This window comes from Podarcis tiliguerta, assembly GCF_965153285.1.
Source record: "Podarcis tiliguerta genome assembly, chromosome: 10".
Classification (NCBI taxonomy): Eukaryota; Metazoa; Chordata; class Lepidosauria; order Squamata; family Lacertidae; genus Podarcis; species Podarcis tiliguerta.
Genome location: NC_139543.1, coordinates 15,097,133 through 15,120,034, shown reverse-complemented (window position 1 = coordinate 15,120,034; position 22,902 = coordinate 15,097,133). Strand labels below are relative to the sequence as shown.

The following is a 22,902-nucleotide window of genomic DNA, read 5'->3' as shown; positions in this document are numbered from 1 at the left end:
CTGGAGCCACCTCTCTGATTCCCCCATCTGCCCCCCTTCTCCACTGGTGTTACGCTGATTTTCTTCCCCAGCGGATGGGCTGCCTCTCTCCCTACTGGGACCCTCTCCGGCATCCCTCTGGAGCCTTCTCTCCACCTCCAGCTCCGATGGCAGTTCCCTGACATGTAGTTCTGCAGCTTCTTTAGGAAAGCAAAGGGAGGTGTTTCAACAGTTTCCAGACAGATAATCCAATCAGCCAGTCACATGTCGCTGGGGAAACAAACAGGCTCCATCTGCAGAACAATCCAAAATGGAGGCCTGGGCAAGGAGGCAGGACAAGAAAGGGAGCCAGCGATTGACCACACATTTGCTCGATAAGATGCACAGACATTTCCCCTTACTTTTTAGGAGGAAAAAGTGCATCTTATGGTATGAACCTGCCAGGATGTTAAAATGGGGCCATGTTCCAGGTCCCACCACCCCACCTTCCGAGAAGAAGAAGAAGAAGAAGAAGAAGAAGAAGAAGAGTTTGGATTTGATACCCCGCCTTTCACTCCCCTTCAGGAGTCTCAAAGCGGCTAACATTCTCCTTTCCCTTCCTCCCCCACAACAAACACTCTGTAAGGTGAGTGGGGCTGAGAGACTTCAAAGAAGTGTGACTGGCCCAAGGTCACCCAGCAGCTGCATGTGGAGGAGCGGGGAATCGAACCCGGTTCCCCAGATTACGAGACTACCGCTCTTAACCACTACACCACACTGGCTCCCAAGGTGGGATGGTGACGAGAAACAGGGCCTTGTCTGTTGCAGCACCTCATCTCTGGAATTAAGCGTTCCTAAGTACACTCCTAAGAAATATCAACAACCTCAGATATGCAGATGACACAACCTTGATGGCAGAAAGTGAGGAGGAATTAAAGAACCTTTTAATGAGGGTGAAAGAGGAGAGCGCAAAATATGGTCTGAAGCTCAACATCAAAAAAACGAAGATCGTGGCCACTGGTCCCATCACCTCCTGGCAAATAGAAGGGGAAGAAATGGAGGCAGTGAGAGATTTTACTTTCTTGGGCTCCATGAACACTGCAGATGGTGACAGCAGCAACGAAATTAAAAGACGCCTGCTTCTTGGGAGAAAAGCAGTGACAAACCTAGACAGCATCTTAAAAAGCAGAGACATCACCTTGCCGACAAAGGTCCATATAGTAAAAGCTATGGTTTTCCCAGTAGTGATGTATGGAAGTGAGAGCTGGACCATAAGGAAGGCTGATTGCTGAAGAATTGATGCTTTTGAATTATGGTGCTGGAGGAGACTCTTGAGAGCCCAATGGACTGCAAGAAGATCAAACCTATCCATTCTGAAGGAAATCAGCCCTGAGTCTTTACTGGAAGGACAGATCCTGAAGCTGAGGCTACAATACTTTGGCCACATCATGAGAAGAGAAGACTCCCTGGAAAAGACCCTGATGTTGGGAAAGATGGAGGGCACAAGGAGAAGGGGACGGCAGAGGACAAGATGGTTGGACAGTGTTCTCGAAGCTACAAACATGAGTTTGACCAAACTGCGGGAGGCAGTGGAAGACAGGAGTGCCTGGCGTACTCTGGTCCATGGGGTCACGAAGAGTCGGACACGACTAAACGACTAAACAACAACAACAAAGTACACATCTTTATTATTATTATTATTATTACTTATATCCCACCCTATACCCGGGGGTCTCAGGGTGGTTCACAGAATGAAATCATGATATAAAATCACAAAATACCTAATAAAAATAAAAACAATAACCCAATAGCTCTCCCCACCACAAAACAAAAAACAACAACCCACATTTTAAAAGGACAAAGGATGTAAATCTGATCAACCAAAGACCTGGTTAAAAAAGGAATATTTTTGCCTGGCGCCTAAAGTAAGGTTACCAGATTTTTTTAAATGAATCCCAGGACACTTTTCAACAGCAATAGATTTTTGTATGGGGACTGATTTGTAAATCCGGGGACTGTCCCCGGGAAACGGGAACATCTCGTAACCTTAGCCTAAAGGCGTGTAATGAAGGTGCCAGGCGGACTTCCCTGGGGAGAGCGTTCCACAGATGGGGAGCCACTGTAGAGAAGGCCCCGTTCTCATGTTGCCACCCTCCGGACCGCTCAAGAAATTGGCACACAAAAGGAGGCACACATCTTTGTCATGTTTGGTGCCAGGTGAACATCTTTATATTTGCTCAACCATTTTAAGTAGTCCATGAGGCTGGCATTTTTTCTTATTTTATTGTTCCACTCTAGTTTTTTTTTAATCAATGTTTTATAATTGTTGTTTTATTGTAAGCCACTTTGCAGTAGCATAGCTTATAAATATTCAAAGCAGGTACATAAATAAATACACGGGTTGGCTTGGGGGCTAAGGAACTTTAGGATTGAAAAAAGGAGGCATGGTGATTAATTGGGGATCTAATTGACCCTTGTTAATTTAATCAGATTGATAAATGCTGCGGCTCTAATGGTCCAAAGTTTGGAGCTACCTTGGATGGGAATTGATTCATTTCCATTTCTTCAGCAGAGGTTTGCAAATGTAATTGATCTAGCTAGTTTAGTGTGTGTCAAAGAAAATTTGGGAAGTCTGAGATGCAGACACCAAAGCAGTTAGCTAATGGAACATGGGATTTTCCCTTTTCCACACATGTGTTTATGTATGTGCATCTATAAGTCTATATACATTTACTAGTTCAGCTGCCATCAACATTTTCCTGGAAATTACTATAATTTTCACCCGGCTCCTGCTTAATTAACATTTACTCATATGGAAGAGCCAAAGATGTAAAATCTCGCATTTGCTTTTGATTAAAGCTACTTTGATGCCATGAAACCATCCCCTCCTCACCATCCACGCCAAACTAGTCTTATCAATGTGCCTTGAGAGCCATATGCTTCTTCCTTTATTGTGCGACGGTGTAAATCAACAGATAAAAACTCATTAAAGGTAACTATTTGTGGAAGCTGTTATTAAACAGAGCTTGACGGGCCGTTGAATGCAATTAAACTTCATTTTGGCCCATCTGGAGCTTTTATATAAAACACTTCCTCCCGATCTGAAAAAGTGGCTTGTAATTTAATACAGTGGTACCTCAGGTTACATACGCTTCAGGTTACAGACTCCACTAACCCACTTCCTCTCTCAGCTCTATGTGCTTTTCAAGGGAGAGAAGGGTTAACTCCAACCCAAGGACCAAAGAAGCAGTGAGAGGAGGGGCAGGAACTTCACATGTGACAGGGGAATCCCTTAAGGGTGTCATGATCCATGTGGTAGTTTATTTGCTGCCTGGTAAAATGCTTCTCAAACACCTGGAAGTCTACACTTATGCTGCACGGAGTCTTACCAGCTGGAATGGCGACCTCTTTACAGTGGACGCTCAGGTTGTGAACGTGATCTATGCGGGAGGCACGTTTGCAACCTGCAGTGCCGCATCTGCACACATGCGGGCCGCAATTCGGTGCTTCTGCACATGTGCAAAGCATGAGTTAGTGTTTCTACACATGCTCGAGTGCCGAAATCCAGAAGTAACCCGTTCCGGTACTTCCGGGTTCGGCGCGGTGCGCAACCCGAAAACACACAACTTGAAGCGTAACCCGAGGTATGACTGTATTTAGGGGAAAATATTGCCTCCTGGATTGCTATCGAAACGATGTACAACATGCAGTGCGGGTTTTGTTCCTGTAGACCTGGACGATCTAGGGAAGTAAGAGCTTTGAAACCAAAATCTGAGTTTTAATCCCTTCTCAAGGAATTCAGAGTGACGTACACAGCTTCCCCCCCCCCATCTCCATAACAATCTGCAAGGTACATTGGCCGCTAGAGATTTTCAGCACCCAGCACCCTTCATACGAGTGCAGGGTGGGGAGTTTGGGAACCAGGTCTACTTACTCCTAATCTGGCACGCTAGCCAGTAATCCCGCATTGGAGCACAAGCTGTAGATCAATGAATGCACAAAAACAAGAGTATTGATAGCATATATTGCTTTTTGGAAGGGGAAAAAGGAGCTCTGCAGCTAACAGCCATTCCGCACAGTGGGTAGGATGAACGATGAACTGTACCGAATGTGTGTGGGAAGTCATGTTTCTGAATTTCCCCCTATATAATAAAGTTTCGGCATGTAGTAAATTGGTACCTAGTGGGGAGGTCTCTGCTAAACCTTTCTCCCTCTTATATCAGTTTTCATGTGGGGAAAACATCATGAATTCTGCCAACTTATTTTGCATAACAGAGAGGCTGAATGCTTGCATCAATCACATGACCCTGATGCAATCTGGTCACAGAATTGTCCAGAACGTGCGAGTGTGTTGAGGCAAATAGTCCTGTAGATGACTTACCCAATTCTTTTATACTGGCGCGTTGAGATGTGTGCTTTTGTGCAAACATCAAGGCCAGACATACATAGAATCATTTGTGTGAAAGCTTTAGCGCTTCAGACATTCCCCTTTTGTAGTTCTTTCTGGGAAGAGGAACTAAAAATAGACCAGAAGTCAATTCTATGACAATTGTTGCTGTACCAAAGTTATGTGGAAACATGGGGAACATTAAAAAAAAAAATATCAGTAAAATAAGCTGTATAGTCAACCTGAAAATTCATGTGCTGTCAGTCTCATGCGAAAAGCTGATTTCTTTTTTTGTAAAGCAACAGAATAGCAGCAACGCTAAAAGGTAGTTATAACTAAGGCTGCTCTCCTAAGTCCATTCACCTGGGAGGGAACCCCATTTAAGTCAATGGGACTTACTCAAAGGTAGGAATGGATCTGCCCACTTCAGTTCTCTTAGTTTCTTCTTTTTCCAATCTTAAAGTAACATTTTTCAGCAATTAGGAATCTTTTTTACATCCTCCGATGTCGGTGTCACCTGTAGTGAAAGGTATGTTCATTTTTTGTGCTTCTTCTATAGCTACTGTCGCAGGAACCCCTCACCCCAATCATTCAGTTTGTACAAACCCGACACACACAAACACAATCACACACGACACTTCTGTTTTAAATTCATAGAAAATCAACCATACATCAGATCTGCACCGTTCCACTTTTATTTTACTCCATGAAGGAAGGACTACAAAATGGGGAAGGTTTGATATAGGGCAGCCATAATCTCTTGAGCGTACCAACACGTCCGCAGGAAACCTGCCCAGTTGGCATGCCAACCTTGATGGTCCTAGACAGAAGACCATCATACTCACAAAGGACCTGCATATGGGAATGGATTCAGCATGGACAGTGATCAGCTCTTCCTTCTGGGGACAGGAAACTGCAAACTCCCTTTTGTCCTCTGGAAAGTACTCATGGGGAGGGGGAAAGGTGGAACCGGCCAGGTGACAAGACACTCAGGTTACCACCATAACTCCTCCCTCACCCCCCCTCTTTGTGATGTGTCAATGATGTAGTCGTGATGTAGTTATGATGTAGTCTTGGGGGTGTAGCATGGGGGATTAGTAGCTAATGAAAGTTGGGGTCTTCTTTTGTTCAGGGCTTCCATCTTGTTCCACCTTGTGGCAGGTGGGAGTCCTGTTGCGACAGTCTTCAATAAAGACCAAGCCTACTGGCTGCTGTTTTGCTCTGGTATTCCTGGCTGGTGTCCTTGTTTTTTTTGTCCAAGGGAACCCTCATATTTCTCCATTAACACTACTGGCACAACACATTCATGTCTGAGGCTATTTGAGTTTTAACACAACCACAAACTACATTTCTTTCTCGCTATGAATTGTCAGGCTCACATGAAATTTCACTTTGTTTAATAAGATGAATTGCTGGCCTTGTGCAGAGACTGTGCAATAATAAATGTTCCGAATTTCCCTTTAAAAAACTGCTTGTTGTTTCTAGAAAACATGCATGTGAAAAACATGGGAAGTGGGCAACAGTGATGCTCTGGAACGGCTCAGCATTCATTTGATCCGGTTTGCTTTTGGTTGCTAAGATGCAGCACCCAGCAGTTATCAAACCAAGCACTTTAGATATGAGTACTCATTTTCCCAATAAACACTCTTAGGATAACAGAGCAGTGTTCTAATGATAAGACAGTAGACACAAACCGTGTTGAGAATATTTATTTGCTTTCAGTGCTATTTTTCAATAAATAAGGGTGCCATATTGATTATCTGAGGTAAAACAAATGAAATAACACTCAGTGTAGACCCATAATTTGTGCAGTGTTTTCTACCGCTATACAGAATTGTCAAAATCCTCGATATTGGCTTAACATTGCTTTAATAAAAACTTCTCTCCTTAGAAATTTGTCAGTTATTGCGTGCTACGTTTTTCCTGTGTGCCTTTTGAAAACTACGCTAGATATATTTCTAAGAAACTTGCACATCAAAGTTATAGGAAGAACGAGGCCATGAGGACGCACTTTGGGCCAAAAGCAAGGTAAAGATTGCTCAAGAATGACAGTATGTTTATTACTGCTTGTTCATTACCCTCGTTAACAGATGGCCTGGAATAGCAATGTGCTTACAGGCACGCCGTGTTATCTTCAAAGGTGCAACGATTTCAACGAAGCTGCACCGACATTTAAAGCTACTTGAGTGCTCTGCTACACCGGCCTTTTCTACGCTACTGGTTTACCACAGGTGAATATTGAACATGGGAGTGGCTTAGCCAGAAGCTGACCTGCAGCATCTGTCCTGAATAAAAGAATCTGGGCAATCGGTTTGCTAACTCAGAAGGAAGAAAGGTGATACTTGCCAGTGTTTCCCCCTTGCAGCCCTTGGCGAGCTCTGAAAATACACCCCAGAGGATTGCAGGGCCCTCCAGAACAGCATGGAAGCTGGATCGGGGGAATTACAGAACATTATTTCCCCTCACCCACCCCCTATATTAGAAGGGGTACTGACAGGAAGAAAAGCCATTTCATAAATGGAACGGCAGCGCTGAATTTCACCTAGTCCAGATGTTGTACTATAACTCACAGCATCTCGATAGGGGGCCACAGGTTGGCAAACCCAAGCTTATGTCATTTGCTAAATATGACAATGTTGTTAAACCATATTTCCCACCCCAGACCTGGTGTAACGGGACAGAACCTCATACTTTGCCATCAGAGCTAGTTTGTCCTCTTGTCCCACCTTGCTGGCTCACACTTAACCCTATTCAGACACCGCTTTTGGCCTGTATTATCTTCCACACAAAAGCCAAAACGTGTTGCCTAAGAGCTCTTCTATAGGCCGATTTATTTCCTTGTCATGGCTGTGCATGAGGATTTTCTGCTGTCACACAGTGCCACATTCCAGAGATTCTGGCCTCTTCTCTTTCTCTCCACCTCCAAAAAATCCCATATCCTTTGGTGTCATCTGTTTCCATTCTAAGGGGAAAGCAGATCCTGTGAAAATGATGGAAGGAAGCAGCTCAAGGCTACTTCTGAAGACACTAAACTACAAGCAGTGGGTAGCAGTAGCAGATATCCATGAATGCTTTGGGTATTCTCAACCAACATTTGCTGATTTGAGTCTGCTATTAATTTCCTTCTCCTCAAGAGGGATTGTGAATGGAGAGCATTCAATAGAAAGAAGCAGCTTTCTTCCCTGTGTTAAATCAGTCTCTCTGGGCACACCAAACTAACAAATGGTGGCGTGAGAGGCTAAGATCAGAACATGGTCCTAGGTGGCACGCTTCAGCTGTGTGAAACTTTTAACTGTCCTTGACTGCAAATCCTTTTGACGTTTCTAAAAACTGACTCAATTGTACAAAAAATACTGTGTGCTGAGCAATCCTTCCTTTCTGACCCGTGCCGCTGCAGACAAGAATTTTAATGTTTGAGTCACACCCGCTGCCATGTGGAAAAGAAGCCCTTCTGAAAGAAAGCAGTGCGGACATTCCTCTCCCATGCATGCAAGCTTTCCATACACGGGCAATTTTTAAAAGCATGGAGAATCGTTCCAACTTGCAATCCTGAACCTACAATTTGAAGTGATACAGTCGTGGAAGGTCTGTACCACATGATATTTCCTGCACTTTTGAATCTGCCCTTATTCAGCCATGTTTCAAGAAGCAAAACGTTCAGACGCAAAACCATTACAAGCTGGACGAGTCAATATTTTCTTGACCTGTGGTAAGCTGTAGCATAGACAAGTCCTTTAAAAAGACTCAAGTAACCATCTGCTGAAACACCACACCATTGGAGAAATTAGCTCTTACTGGATATTTTTTTTTAGCAGCACTGGAATATCCTTCACATCAGTGAAGCACCTTAGAAAGTTTCAGACCTGGTTTTGCAGACGTCATTCTATGGACAAAAATAAGCAGCTATAGGACAACTCTCCGCTCTGCTAGAGTAGAACATCTGACTCAACATTCACCCTCATTCACAATAAAATAGACGTTAAAAAAATAAACTCTTCGTTTTCGTCACCTCTCGCAACACATATGAACGTACTAAAGGGCAGGGCATAGCTCTTCGTCTCCTCATTCGTAAGTGCAGCAGGCTGGCCAGTTTCAGTTCTCTTTACACTGATGCTGGTGGAAGACCAGTTGCCACTTAAGTCGCTGGCAGGGCCGGCCCAACTATTTGGTAGAGTGGGACGGATGCAGCTCTGTATGCCATGTAGCCCGGCTTGCACCTGCTAAACTAGCCTGCTGCCCTCACAATATGGTGGAGGATACTGGCCTGTTGTTGCAGTATGCGGAATGCATGTGTGTGGCGAGCACTCTCCTCCTCTGCCTCAGTCGGCAAATTTTTTAGGGCCAGCCCTGGTTGCCCAATACCCGTGGACCAAAATACAGCTTGCTTACAACCATGTCATTAAGAACACACACACCTGGCTGTGTTGTTTTTTTTGTTTGTTTGTTTCTTTGTACCTTAAGAGACAAAACACGTTGTTACTCCTGCCTTTTAAAATGGAAGAATAAATATAATACATGTTATGTGCTTCATTACTTTACCGCAGGAGACGGGGGCCCTGTGACTCTCAAAATGCTGTTAAGACTCCATCAGTCCTGGCCCAGGTGGCCAACAGTGAGGGATTATGGGAGTTGTGGTCCAGCATCATCTGAGGGGCTCCAGGTCTCCCCCCACCCCCGCTTTACAGAGAGTGAGCTCAAGTACCAAGGCTATAAGTGCTTTGTTTAAGAAACACTGTGTGGCATGCGCTCAAGCACTTTAAATATTTGGATAGTTGTAGTAATCCACACAGAACTCATGAAGCTACAGCTAACGTCTTTGTGCTTTGTTTCTCGGTGTTCCAAGCATAGTATATAATTTGGTTGTCGTTATTACGGTGGTTATTGTTATTACATTTTGCAAGCTATCGATAAGACACGACGACACTACCCTGAACGACCGATTTGGAGTATTGGTGAAACCAATGGTCTGCATTTCAGCACTCCATGCTCATGCAGTGGATGGCATTGGCAGGGCAGCATGGTTCACGTGAAAGTGGCACTGGGAGGTGGGCCATCCAGCTGTGATCAGCGTCAGCTCTGGACCGTCAATACTCTACAGAGTTCACCATTGCCAGGGGCTCATCAAACGTTGCCAACATGACTTGCTTCGTGGAAGGTCTGGAGATGATGTCTCCTGCCTCCGTGGGCGAGTGAATACTATTGTCTAAAGACTCGTCTATAAGGTTTGACACTACTTCTTCTTCATGGTTTTCATACAATGTATTGATATGCAGAAGAGGGTGAGCGGTGTTACAGTTTAAGGCAGGCACTGGCTCTGCTGGGCTTATGTGGGGCAAAGTGACCTTTTTCGCAGGACCGGAAGTTGCTATGTGGTTGCGATTGCAGGTGAGAAAAGTCCCGGCGGCAGGCACAGTCCTGCATGTGTTGTGACAGTAAAGGGTATCTTTCCCCGGAACGGAAGATCCTAAAAGAGAAACAAAACACATTTTTTAATCATTGCTCGCTTTTCATACACCCAACAGTATCAGTTCTGGCATTCATGTTTTGTGGGTTCGTCTCCATGAAAACAAGCAATTGGCAAAGGCTACATTCTCCATGGATCTACAGTTGGACAGAGTATCTATACTTGGATCCTGTATCATCTTAGGCTTCTCTGTGCTAGTTGACACATTCGCCTACCAAAGCCTCTTTGTCCCTGTAGTGGCCACTGGTTTCAACAGCCACTACAGGTACCTGATCTGGAGAGCCTTCTTCCAACCCTCAGAAGGACAGCAAGCAATACTCACTCATCCTCACCTAACTCACTTTTTTTTTTTTACTTCCTGAAGGTAAAAAGGAAGTTACCTGTTTTCCTTCCTTGTTCTTTCTACTATTTGCTGCTCTTGATTTCAGCTGGGAGGAGACAGAGCAAGGAAAACCAGCTGGCATCTGAGAGAACAAGGAAGAAGAACAACAACAGGGGCGGTGACTCTCTTTCTCCGCAGTCAGAAAAGGCAAGGATGCTACTGTAGTGAGCGCATGGTGATGCCTTGGGCACCTGGAGAGGCCGCCAGAAGCATACAGATGCACAGGATGCTTCCTTAAGAGGCTAATGCGTGAACAGATCCTGAGAGACCATCAGCAAGTGCAGAAAGCCTAGCTGCCTAGAAAGCTATTTTAGACTCTGGTGGTGAGAACATTGCTCCAGATTCTAAATAATTCTTAACGCAAAAGGTCTCTCAGAGAAACATACACAGAATTCTTTGAGGAGGGATCCAGAGGGGATATGCGAAGATATTCACTGGCTGTCTTCTCCCACATGAAAACCAGAATATTCAATTAGGATGTTCATCAGAGGCTGTTTTTTATACAGCCCTATCTTCCAAAGTGGGCATCTACTGAAGAGAGTCTTTTCTGCAGTGACCCTTGAATTGTGAATATCTCCCTAGATATTTTTTAGATGCCAAAGTCTACATTATTCTCTCAGCGTTTTCATGTCATTTTAGAATATCCGGCCTTCTTTTTAATTGGGTGATTGCTTTAAATTTTATTTATCGGTTCATTATTCCTATTGTTTTTATTAACTGCTGCATGGTTTTATTGTTTCTGCCTTCTTCTTTTAAATAGCTTTCTTGAAGTGCGGAAGCTGGAATATGGAAGCTGGAGGATAAATTCTTAAAAATAAACACCTTAAATATTTCAACACACAGGAAAGCAGGATATTTTAAGCAGCTGACGTAAACACGTAAAGGCCAAAGCAATAAAAATATGATGTAGCATTATTCATAGAAGAGCTGTAGCCAGAATATATATTAAGTAAAAAAGCAAACAAACCTCAACAGCTTATATCAAAGTAGCTGTATTAAAACTAATGGGATTGCTCAGGACTAAGTAAATTGATGATGGGTATAAACGGTCTAGGAAAGCTTTCAGAGCATATTAATGCTACACTTAAATAGGTTTAAGAGTTATTTTCTTCAGTTAACTGTAGTACTGCGAGGGGGTGGCTGGGAAGTTAAGAATTCTCAGTATCCTCAACTATAACTCCCAGAATTCCTTTGAAGGAAGCCATGACCGATTAGTACAAAACTCATATAAATTTTCCTAGTCTAGAAATACTCCTGAGTGACATAGAAAGAGCAGTAATTTGCACACTTAATCCCCCCCCCCGGAAAAGCAAATTCTACAAAACAATTTAACTCCAAATATTCCAGCATTTGCACCAAGAGAATGGAAAACCTGAGTTATTCCAGAACGTTTTCCAGAACGACCCGCTCTTTAAGTCCCTAGTGTGATTTTTGATCATTGGTCTAGATTAGTGTTTCCCAAAGTTGGGTCTCCAGCTGGTTTTGGACTACAACTCCCATCATCCCTGAGCACTAGTCCTGCTAGCTAGGGATGATGGGAGTTGTAGTCTAAAACCAGCTTTGGGACCCAACTTTGGGAAACACTGGTCTGGATTCCCTTCAGCTGTGTGTGTTTTCTGCAAGCAGAGCTATTTGTGTGCATCCCTCTGAGGCGAGACATCCTAAGGTCTAACAAAAAAAAATATGATGGACAGCCAGGGACATTCAGCTGACCTGTCTCTAGAAAGGCCCAAGATGGCGGAGGTGACTATTATTATCCCCCTCCCTCTCCAACAGTCAGGGATGGGGAAAAGCAGGTACCTATATTAAGGAGAACAATCGGTCTGCAACTTTGCAGTTGTGTTTGAGGCAGGCCAAGCGGGAAGAGACTCAGAGCAGAGTTTGGCTCCCTCAAGAAGAGCTCTGGGACACCTGCTGGGGTGTCCAAGCTATACAGCTGTGTAAAGAAGCTAGATGGAACAAAACATGAAAACGTCCCTAATGACCTCATGCAAAGGATACCAAAACCCAAGGTAAACACTGGAACTCTCGAAACCCCACCACTTGGGAAACTGGGGTGCAATTTACATGACTAATACGACCCGCATTCTGCATTTGTTCTGCCTCTGCTCCAATTCTGAGGCTCAAGTCATTCAAAGTGAACAAGCGCAAGAGTAATAAAAAGCATGATTTTGCAAGAGTTTAGAAGACTGAACTACCAGAGCATCTGAACGGACAACAAGACTATTTTCTTTTAACTGTTACATTAGTGAGTTAACATTTTAAAATAAGCTGCAGATGTGGGCGGCCAGCCTCTGGGTTAACAAGAGAATATGCAAGAAGGGGGAAATTCCTATCGGCAAGTCTCAGGTTTAGCTTACATCCCTGGGGTCTGGTTTCTGTATCTGCATGCTCAGAATCCCATGACTCTGCAGTCGCACCTTCCCATCCTACCTCCTCCCATCTGACACATATAGATTCCAATACAGAAGCTACTGTATTGGTGTGGTGTGAGATTCCAACCATGTGGAAAGCAGCAACCCTGTCGGGGAACTTCAAAGAAATTGTGGAGCGAAACGCCCAAGATCGGAAGCAAATTTGCAAGCAGCTTTTGCATCTGACTTGGACCCCATGGGACAATTAGCCACAACATTCACTGTACCTTTGAGAGAGGAAGCGACATGCACGATGACTTTCTCTTCTTGGCTTAAAAATCCACTCCCTTGGCTTTTGGATGTTGCCATGGAGGTAATAGGTTGAATCTCTGGCTTGGGTTTCTTACTGCTCAGTAGATACGGATGAACGTCTAAGGAGAAGTGTCGTGTATGTTTCTTCTCATTGCCTGCGCCAGAGAGGGCAGCAGATTCATTTTTGTGGGTTGAAGACGGCTGAGAGTTTTTCGAGTTGGCCTCCAGCAAAGGGGCAACCAAACTGTCCGTGGCCGTTTTCCGACGCACGGGCTTGGGCTTCTCAGGCTTGTTGTTTTCAACCTTCATAATGGCCAACTGCTCTTTGAAGGGCTGAGGAAGAGGATTGGAACTTGGGATCCACTTCATTTTCTTCCGGGGTCGCTTAATGACCAGAGGTTCGCTGGGGTCGATGTCCGCAGGATCAATGCTGGGGTCGATGGTTTGTATCCCGGAATCGCGCACGGTTGGGGTGACATCGTGATTAGACTGAGCGAGCGCCGCAAGCAGTTGGCGCACCACGTTGTCGTACATCAGATCGCTCTCGTTGGTGATGAAATCCAAGCGATTCAGCGACTTGATGTGGTCCCGGTTCTCGTTGCAAAACAAAGCCAAGATATTGATGTCGCAGAACTGGGACTTCTGCCACTGCTTTTTCGTCTTGATGCCGACCTTGTTCAGCTTGTCGAAGATGAAGTTGGATTTGCGGACTATAAAGAGGTGGATCAAATTGATGAGGATAATCAGGTTCATGAAACAGAGGAGGACAATGTCTACCGCGGCAATGATGCGCTGGAGCTGAACTGACGGCAGTTTGCAGTTCACCCGGATGAGCAACTTTGAACTGCTCGTTTTGTCGGGAGGCTCCCCCAGAGCGCACGTAAACTCGTTTTGCTTCTGCGTGGCGTAATAGGTGGACAAGTACGTGATCGGGATGATACTTAAAAATATGATGAACAGGTGCCGCGCAAGGTAAAGTTTGGCTAAGAAATTGCTGCGTCCCCTCCGCTCCAGGTATTTCTCAAATAAGTTTTGCTCCGGGCTCTTTTCCTTCTCCGCGTTCTCAATTATTTCTCTTTTCTCTCGCTCTGTAATCCCAGGGCCTTTGGACTGGATTTGCTTTTCGATTTTTGGCGCACGGCCTTCGGCTGCTCGGTGGTAGCAGTTATCTATCTCCTGGAGCAAAAAGTTAAGTTCAGAAGTCAGCCTGGTGGAGGCCAGAAATTCCCAGCCAAGTGCTGGAATGTACATAATGCCAGCAAAAGCCAGCAGGGCATATGGAAGGAACTTATGCTCAAACAAGGAGGGCCAGCGGCTGGCATTTACTCCTGGCAAGGCATCCCTTAGTTCTGTCCAACAGTATCCTCTGGCATACAAGGCTTGGTCACGGGTGAAGTTGTGTGGTGTGTAACAGTATATGGGTTCCTCTGTATAACAGAGAGAAAAGTCACTGCTGTGCATTTAACCTACAAAAAGAAGCTCTGCAAAATAAATATTTCATAAACTATATCAATTTTCGTCTACTGCATATTTAAAATAGCATCAATGTGCATAAAACGGCACCATTCTAATTGCCATGGCCAACTCGGTCTTCCTAGTCATGAGAGAAATCTTTACGTTCCATAGATCTGCATAGAGATCATAGCTCTTAAACTTAGGCAGTTTACAGAGGAATCTGTAAACCTGAAAACTCTAGGATGAACTGGAGCTAGGAATATCACTTAACACTTGCAGCAGTTGTCTTGGGGGGGATTTCCAATGTAAACCATAATGTGCTCTGGAAAGCAAATGAACAGGATGCCACAGCAATACAATTAGCGAGGGTAAGGTAAAGGGACCCCTGACCATTTGGTCCAGTCGTGACCAACTCTGGGGTTGCGGCGCTCATCTTGCTTTATTGGCCGAGGGAGCCGGCGTACAGCTTCCGGGTCATGTGGCCTGCATGACTAAGCCGCTTCTGGCAAACCAGAGCAGCGCACGGAAATGCCATTTACCTTCCCGCAAGAGCGGTACCTATTTATCTACTTGCACTTTGACGGGCTTTCAAACTGCTAGGTTGGCAGGAGCTGGGACCGAACAACGGGAGTTCACCCCGTCGCGGGGATTCGAACCGCCGACCTTCTGATCGGCAAGTCCTAGGCTCTGTGGTTTAACCCACAGCGCCACCTGCGTTTCTTCTTGAACAGGTACAGTCTTACTATTTCAAAGACTAGATACATTTCTTTAAGAACTCGTGACTAAGCAGGTTTACTATATTATTATTATTTCTTTAAAAACCCATTTGAAGCAGCTCAAAATCCAGGAGGTGCAGCAAGTAAAAAGCCAGAGAACATTCCCACCTCCTTGAAATCCTGAAAGCAGGTTTGGTGGAACCTTCTGGTCCTGAAGGTCAGTTCCTTATCAAATCCTAGCCTCACAAGCCTAATTTCCAACCTAAGATGAACTTATAATGTCTGGTTTCAATGGATTAACTCTGTCTTTTGTTTTCTTTATCTTTTTAGGTAAGTTCATGAAGATACCAACAAAAGGTAAGTTCAGTGTTGTTCACAATACCGAGAAATGCTAGTGAAGTTGTAGGTGGATGTTAATGAATGTTAAGATATGTTGGTATCTTCATGAACTTACCTAAAAAGATAAAGAAAACAAAAGTCTGAGTTAAGCATTTGAAAAAACCAGACATTATAAGTTCACCTTAGGTTGGGTAGTTCGCGAGTCTCTGTGGCTTTGCATAAGGTTTTGCATACTTCTCTCAGAAGATTGATAAAGAATGTATAATTATTTTGGTAATTCTTGTGTGTATATTAGTCGCCAACGTGTTGCATGAGTCGAACTACAGCACAGGTTGCATTTTTCTAGCGTCACAAGCCAAACTTGGCAGGCGGGAGGGACTCCGTGCCTGTCAACCACCTGACCTCGCATGTTATCAGGTGACCGGGTGCTTTGATGTTCCAAAGCCAGGACTTCAAAGACCCATGCAAGGCTTGCTGCAGGCATGGCTTGCACAGCGAATCTAACAGACTTTGGCTCTGCCACTCACCAACTGATGAGCAAGCGGAGCTGAAGTCAGCTTCTCCTTGCTATTGCCCCAGCAGGTGTGCACTTTAAGGTTGCCAATTGTGCATTGGAAGCCACATCTCTACCTGTGCCACACCTGATGTCATATATGACAAAAGCTGTAGGGCAGGTAGGAGTGGTTTGGGGGGGAAATGGCCTCATGGGCCAAAAATGAACCCTAGTTTGACCTGCAGACTGGAGGTTCCACACTCCTGACTTAATGGCACAGAAGCTTTGACTATACAGCAACAATATATTCAAAGAACTTGGCTGCTCAAATGCTGAGCAACATTTGTAAGTCCTACATTCTCTTTGCTGTGTCCAGATTCTTCTCCGTGAGATCTGTATAATTCATTCTCTGCATGTACTCAGACAGAGAAAGGTAGTTTAAAATGATCAAGGCGTCTAGGACCATGGCGGTTGTTTACCTCTCATGTGCTAAAGGAACAGCTGCTGTGTTCTAAATTTTGGAGCTTGTAAAAATAAGTCCAGAAGGAGAGGCCCAATCTCTATACAGCAATGTTCTCAGACAACGATACTACCAGAAATGCCAGACTATCCCATGATATATTTCTACGACAGTTAATCTGGCCTGTCTTGAAATCACAGCCCATTGGGAAAGGGTACAGAATCCATACCCCAACGCATCATATTCCAAAGCAGTGGGCAGCCCATTGTGAATTTAGCAGTATGGAAGCCCCCTCAAAGCATGCTGGATTCGAACACCATATTCAGTACTCGTAACAGCTCACAGATGCTCCTTTACTAAATGCAGGAAATGGGCTAAATTATTCACAGTGCCCTGGCAAGGAGCTCTTAAAATAATGCAATTAACATCTAGCTTTGGAAGATGTATACTGAAAGTACAAAGACTGTCACATTTCAGTGGATTGTGATCACACAACCGTGACTCAGGCTACCATATAGGACAAAGTCATATCAAGGCTAGCCTTCTGTAAGAAGCTGCCTCAAGCTGATTCATATTGTATGATTTCTGGAAACAGAGTGACTCCCGTCATGGGGCACGTGAAGAGATGTGTTGTGTGAATGACCGCCACATCCCATACACTTCCTGGCAATATTACGGCAAGCAGTTCCTGAAATACCTTGGTAGTAGGTCTCATCATAGCACAAGCTATTCAACATCATTCAACATCAAGTGAAGGCAATCACTTGCAAAAAAGTAAAGGAAGAAAGAAAGAAAGGGACTACAACTCCCATCATCCCTAGCTAGCAGGATCTGTGGTCAGGGATGATAGGAATTGTAGTCCAAAAGCAGCTGGAGACCAACGTATGGAGAACCCTGCTAGTATAAAGAAATAAACAACTCATTTGTAGCGTTACACCTCGCCTGCTTAAACCACACAATCCCAGTACAACTTCTCACTGTGCATAGTCACGTGTTTAAAATGGAGTTATTATCTCGCTGCCAATTTTGGATTACAGTCATACCTCCAGTTAAATATGCTTCCGGTTGAGCGTTTTCAGGTTACGCTCCGCGGCAACCCAGAAGTAACGGAACGCGTTGCTTCCAGGTTTTGCCACTCGCACATGCGCAGACGCACAAAATGACGTCACGTGCATGCGCGGAAGCGGCGAATCGCGACCCGGGCAGACGCGGGTTGCGTTCGCTTCAGGCTGCGAACGGGGCTCTGGAACGGATCCCGTTCGCATCCAGAGGTACCACTGTATTGGACCTGCATGGCTATCTATCCTTTTCACACGAAGCTGGTTACCTGTCTTTCTCCCCTGAATGAAAATAATCTCCCAACTAACACCGACAAGGCATTTTATAGAAAATAAATATTTTATAGAATGGAAGAGTAAGAAGGTGAGCCCATTCCTAATGTGTTTCTGCGTGAGCTGCTGTTCCAAGTTCACCTCCTGATTAGAAAGGGGCAAGCTGAGAGCAGTGGGTTGGCATGGGCTGGTATGCCTCTGTGGATGGGTGACCCAATGGGCTGGTGCAGGAGAGACAAAGAATTGGTTTCTCTTCCTCTCTGCAGTCAGCATGGAAACCAAGGAGACTTGCAGATCCCACTCACTCATCTGCATGGAAATCTGATTCAGTGACTATGGCCATGAAGCAGGTTGTTAAGCAGAATTCTTTTAATTCTCTGTACAAAACAGGCTCTGGAGGATTGAGTTGATGAGACCAATAATGGGCCCAACAGTCAAGAAGGTGCTGTAGGGGCAGATAGGGCTCATCAACTGGGAATGTTGCCCATCTAGGACATGGGTAGGCAAACTAAGGCCCGGGGGCTGGATCCGGCCCAATCGCCTTCTTAATCCGGCTGGCGGATGGTCCGGGAATCAGCATGTTTCTACATAAGTAGAATGTGTGCTTTTATTTAAAATGCATCTCTGGGTTATTTGTGGAGCATAGGAATTCGTTCATTTCCCCCCCCCTTCAAAATATAATCCAGTCCCCCACTAGGTCTGAGGGACAGTGGACCAGCCCCCTGCTGAAAAAGTTTGCTGACCCCTGATTTAGGAGAAGGGAATCTCTAATCCTAAACACCCGGTACCCTGTTTTGAACATGTAGGTATGAACCATGTCTATAGTACAGTGGTGCCCCGCAAGACGAATGCCTCGCAAGACGGAAAACCCGCTAGACGAAAGGGTTTTCCGTTTTGGAGGTGCTTCGCAAAACGAATTTGCTATGGGCTTGCTTCGCAAGACGAAAATGTCTTGCGATTCCTGGGGTTCCCCCCCCCCTTTTCCCCAAGCCCCTAAGCCACTTAACAGCTGTTCGCTAAGCCGCTTAACAGCTGATCGCTAAGCCGCTTAACAGCTGATCGCTAAGCCGCTTAACAGCTGATCTAAGCCGCTTATCAGCTGATCTAAGCCGCTAATAGCCTTTTAGCAGCTAATCCGTTAATCCCTTAAGCCTTTAATAGCCGCTAATAGCCTTTTAGCAGCTAATCCGCTAATCCCTTAAGCCTTTAATAGCCGCTAATAGCCGCTAAACCGCTAATAGCGCTAATCCGCTAATGGGCTTGCTTCGCAAGACGAAAAAAACCGCAAGACGAAGAGACTCACGGAACGGATTCTTTTCGTCTTGCGAGGCACCACTGTACTGCTAATCCACCTTGTTCAGGATTTCATTCAAATCAATAAGATCAAGCAAGAAAATATATGGCAAGCTAAGTGCCTTAGCAAGGCTGGAAAGCTTGTGATCTCATCAATTGCTTCTGGCCACTAGGCTGCTTATTTTGCATACATGTAAGCTTTAATTGTCACAGACTGAAAACTCTGCATTTTAATTTCCTCCTGACCGCACTTTTTACACATACACCCCCCCCCTCCATATTCCTGCTGAGGATAATATTCAGCACACTTGATGTAGCGATTCTAGATCTCAAAAACTTATAAATAATAATAATAATATTTTTATTATTATTTATACCATGCCCATCTGGCTGTGTTTCCCCAACCATACTGGGTGGCTCAAAACACATCAAAAATTGTAAAACATTAGACATGAAAAAATTCCCAAAATAGGGTTGCCTTTAGATGTCGTAATAAATATTATGCATTAATAAATGTGAAGAAACAAGACACTGTTTTTTTTGTGCAGCAGACTGACACGGCTGGCCCTCTGGAAACAGCTAAACAAGGAGGCCAGAATAAGTGATAACATCTTTTGAAAACAACAGCAGCAGCAGCAAAATCAGTCCTCAGAAACCATTACATAGTTTGGCCCTTGACACACAGCTGAGATCATGCTACCTGAAAGTGCTTGTTTTCCGATAAATGCAGCTTCCTAATAAGCAGGCATTCATCGTTTGGATTTGAGCGTATTCTCTGGCATTAGGTAATACTGAAAGTCGGGCTCTTTGACCTTTGCAACAACAGACCTCAGTGTGAAAAACAAAGAGAGAAAGCACAGCGGGTTCAGCTAATGGAGAGAGCTATTGTGCACGAATAACAGGCTCCACATAGGACAAAAGAATGTAATGATGCACATCGTTTCCAATCCACCCAAAGCTTTGCATGTGCAAACTCGGCTGAAATGAGAGCTGCACAAGAGCACACACCTGTTAGACCGTGCCCATATTGTACCATAATGTTATGCAAATTTGCCCAGAAAGGAAATCTCCTAGCGCTCTTCTAAGCTGAACAAAAATACAACACAACATGTGAATTCCTTGATTTCTTTAATTGAGTGAAAAGCAGGCATAGCATCGTTCCTGTGAATCAGCTTAAAAGAACAACCATGTCCCCGGAACCTCTTCTTTCTGGAAAAGAAATGATAAATCGGTTAAAATAGTTTAAATGAAACTTGTTATATTTTGTTTGCCTGCAAGTAAACGTGTCAGCTTTTCTCACTTGGGCCAGGTGATTTTTAAAAATGCAAATCCACAAATTGTTACAAAAACAACGGCTGCCACTGAATGTATCATCAAATGAAATGCACCATGAAGTGGTGAATCGAGGACTCTGGCGCCATGTTTGGCAACCACTCCTTTCTAAGCCACTCATAGGCAAGAGTCGTGGTTTCTGCAGGCTGTGCTTTCTGAGAAGATGGCCGGGGCCAAAGCAGGTGATTGGTTCCTGAGAGTCGTCTGGGTGAGCTCCCTTCCATTGCCCGATATCCCTTCTAGGTAAAGGTAAAGGTACCCCTGACCATTAGGTCCAGTCGCGGACAACTCTGGGGTTGCGCGTTCATCCCGCTCTATAGGCCGAGGGAGCCGGCGTTTGTCCACAGACAGCTTCCGGGTCATGTGGCCAGCACGACTAAGCCGCTTCTGGCGAACCAGAGCAGCGCGCGGAAAGGCCGTTTACCTTCCCGCTGGAGCGGTACCTACTTATCTACTTGCACTTGATGTGCTTTCGAACTGCTAGGTGGGCAGGAGCAGGGACCGAGCAACGGGAGCTCACCCCATCATGGGGATTCGAACTGCCAACCTTCCAATCGGCAAGTCCTAGGCTCTGTGGTTTAAACCACAGCGCCACCCGCGTCCCGATAGCCCTTCTAGCCTAATCCAGAAGTGAAGAACCTCTGCTCCTCAAGGTGTTGTTAGACTATAACTCCTGTCCCTCACCATTGACCATTGGTGGGAGTTGGAGTCCAAAAGCAGCGGAGGGGCCATGACTTTCTTATCCTTGGCCTAACCCCTCAATACTCTTGTGGAATCTGCCCAGAGGCTCATATCCTCTGTTTCCATGCCAGTCATGGAGGGAACCCTCTCCCCCAACAGCCAGCACAGAAACGTGTTCTACTTAGAAAGCTAATTGAAAAATTGTCTTCTACCGAGAGGGTTGGTGGAGAAGGGAGAGCTAAGAAGTGGGCTTCCTTTTCTCTGTCGCCAGCAAGGAAGCCACTATCCTGTTTCCTCATAGGCATGGATTTCCTTGTTGTCTATGAATACCAGGTGAACTGCTAAAACTCAAGGCTGCCACAGATCCAGATCAATCTTCCAACATTCTGGATGCATCTCATAGCTATTGATTCTGATCTGAACTGTGATCACCTCTGGTTTAAACCTCTGAGCTGCTATCCTACGGTACTGATGCATCTCTGCTGACCAGTTTCTCCAAGACATTTGTCTGGGCTCAATCACCACTGAGGTCTGATCCCAATGCTGCCTATGACCAATGGTCTCCAAGATAGACCAACGCTGATTCAAATAATCAGGCGATTTGGTTGCTCGCGTCACAAGTGCTTACATTATACACCTTTTGGTGCCAGGCAAAAAAGTTCCTTTGGCTAGCTGACACCATAGCTGTCAACGTTTCCCATTTTTTAAGGGAAATTTGTTTATTCCGAATAGGATTCCTCGCAAGAAAAGGGAACAGTTGACAGCTATGACTGACACCCAATGTCCTTTTAAATGTGTTCTAGGAGAGGTGATTATCGGTTTGTTTTTGTTACATAATTTGTGTTTCTTATATTGTAATTTTATGTTGTGAACTGCTCCGAGATCTACGGACGAAGGGCGGTATACAAATTCAATTAATTAATGAACTTAAGTTAAAATAACGTAAAATATTATAGGTGAAAAAAACATAAAGGGGGTGCGCAATTGTTTTATTTACTACAACTGTGCGCCAACTTTATGTTTTTTCATGCACAGTGGTACCTTGGCTCTCAAACTTAATCCATTCTGGAAGTCCGTTCGATTCTTGAAGCCGTTTGAAAACCAAGGCACGGCTTACGATTGGCTGCAGGAGCTTCCTCCAGTCAAGTGGAAGCTGCATCGGACATTTGGCTTTCGAAAAATGTTTGCAAACCGGAACACTCACTTCCGGGTTTGCAGCGTTTGGGAGGCGATTTGTTCGATAACTAAGCCGTTCAGGAACCAAGGTACCACTGTGTTATTATTATTATTAATTAGATTTGTATACCACTCTTCGTCCGGCGATCTCAGGGTGGCTTACAACATAAAATGTACACACACACGCACATATATATACACATATATATATACATACATACATATATATACAAAATACATCATAAAAACAGTTTGGGATGAAATCTCAACTACGAAGTGGTGGTGATATTCATTCTAAGTATTCCCCCCATTTAATAGAAATATAATTATAGTACCTCTTGTTAAGAGAAGTATCTCAGCGGCAAATACAGCTTTCTTGAGAAAACATTCTCCCACAACATGCACAGTTAAAAACAGACCTCTCTCTAGGCCATGATTCAGAACACAGCTCACGGGCGAGAGTTCCTCTGAAATAAATGACCGGGTTTACAGGTTCAGACTTTTCCAGTTTAGTTGGGGGCAAGTGAAACTCATTCAAATATCAAAAGAGCCGACCCTGTTGTTACTGTTTCAATGTAACTTTCTTTGGAGGGCCTCGAGGTGGGGCAGTTGCCAGAGCCCTGAAGACAACGCGAGACCCTGGGGTGGGGTTTGAGGAAGGTGCACAAAGGCACTATATGCTCTTTGCTACCCCTTCAATCTTGTAGGGGTGAGATGGGATTACCATGAGGAATTATAGAATATACATCAAGCCATCGTGTCCACGATG

At 44.7% G+C, this 22,902-nt stretch overlaps 1 protein-coding gene across 10 annotated transcripts in view; it reads right to left on the bottom strand.

Moving 5' to 3' along the window:
• Window positions 1-6,038: 6,038 nt before the first annotated feature.
• The window catches only part of PANX2 (pannexin 2), a 36,857-nt gene continuing 19,993 nt past the window's right edge, over window positions 6,039-22,902 (bottom strand). For 4 of the 10 annotated variants that reach the window (XM_083399693.1, XM_083399694.1, XM_083399691.1 and 1 more), the window contains 2 exons: window positions 12,833-14,284; window positions 6,039-9,809 (listed from right to left, as the gene is read on the bottom strand). In XM_083399693.1, coding sequence (XP_083255819.1) covers window positions 9,430-9,809; window positions 12,833-14,284 — 1,832 coding nt within the window. In that variant the 3' untranslated portion in view covers window positions 6,039-9,429. Of the gene's footprint in view, window positions 9,810-12,832; window positions 14,339-19,952; window positions 20,154-22,468; window positions 22,601-22,902 lie in introns of all 10 variants that reach the window. The other 6 variants (XM_083399697.1, XM_083399698.1, XM_083399699.1 and 3 more) reach the window with 5 other exon arrangements.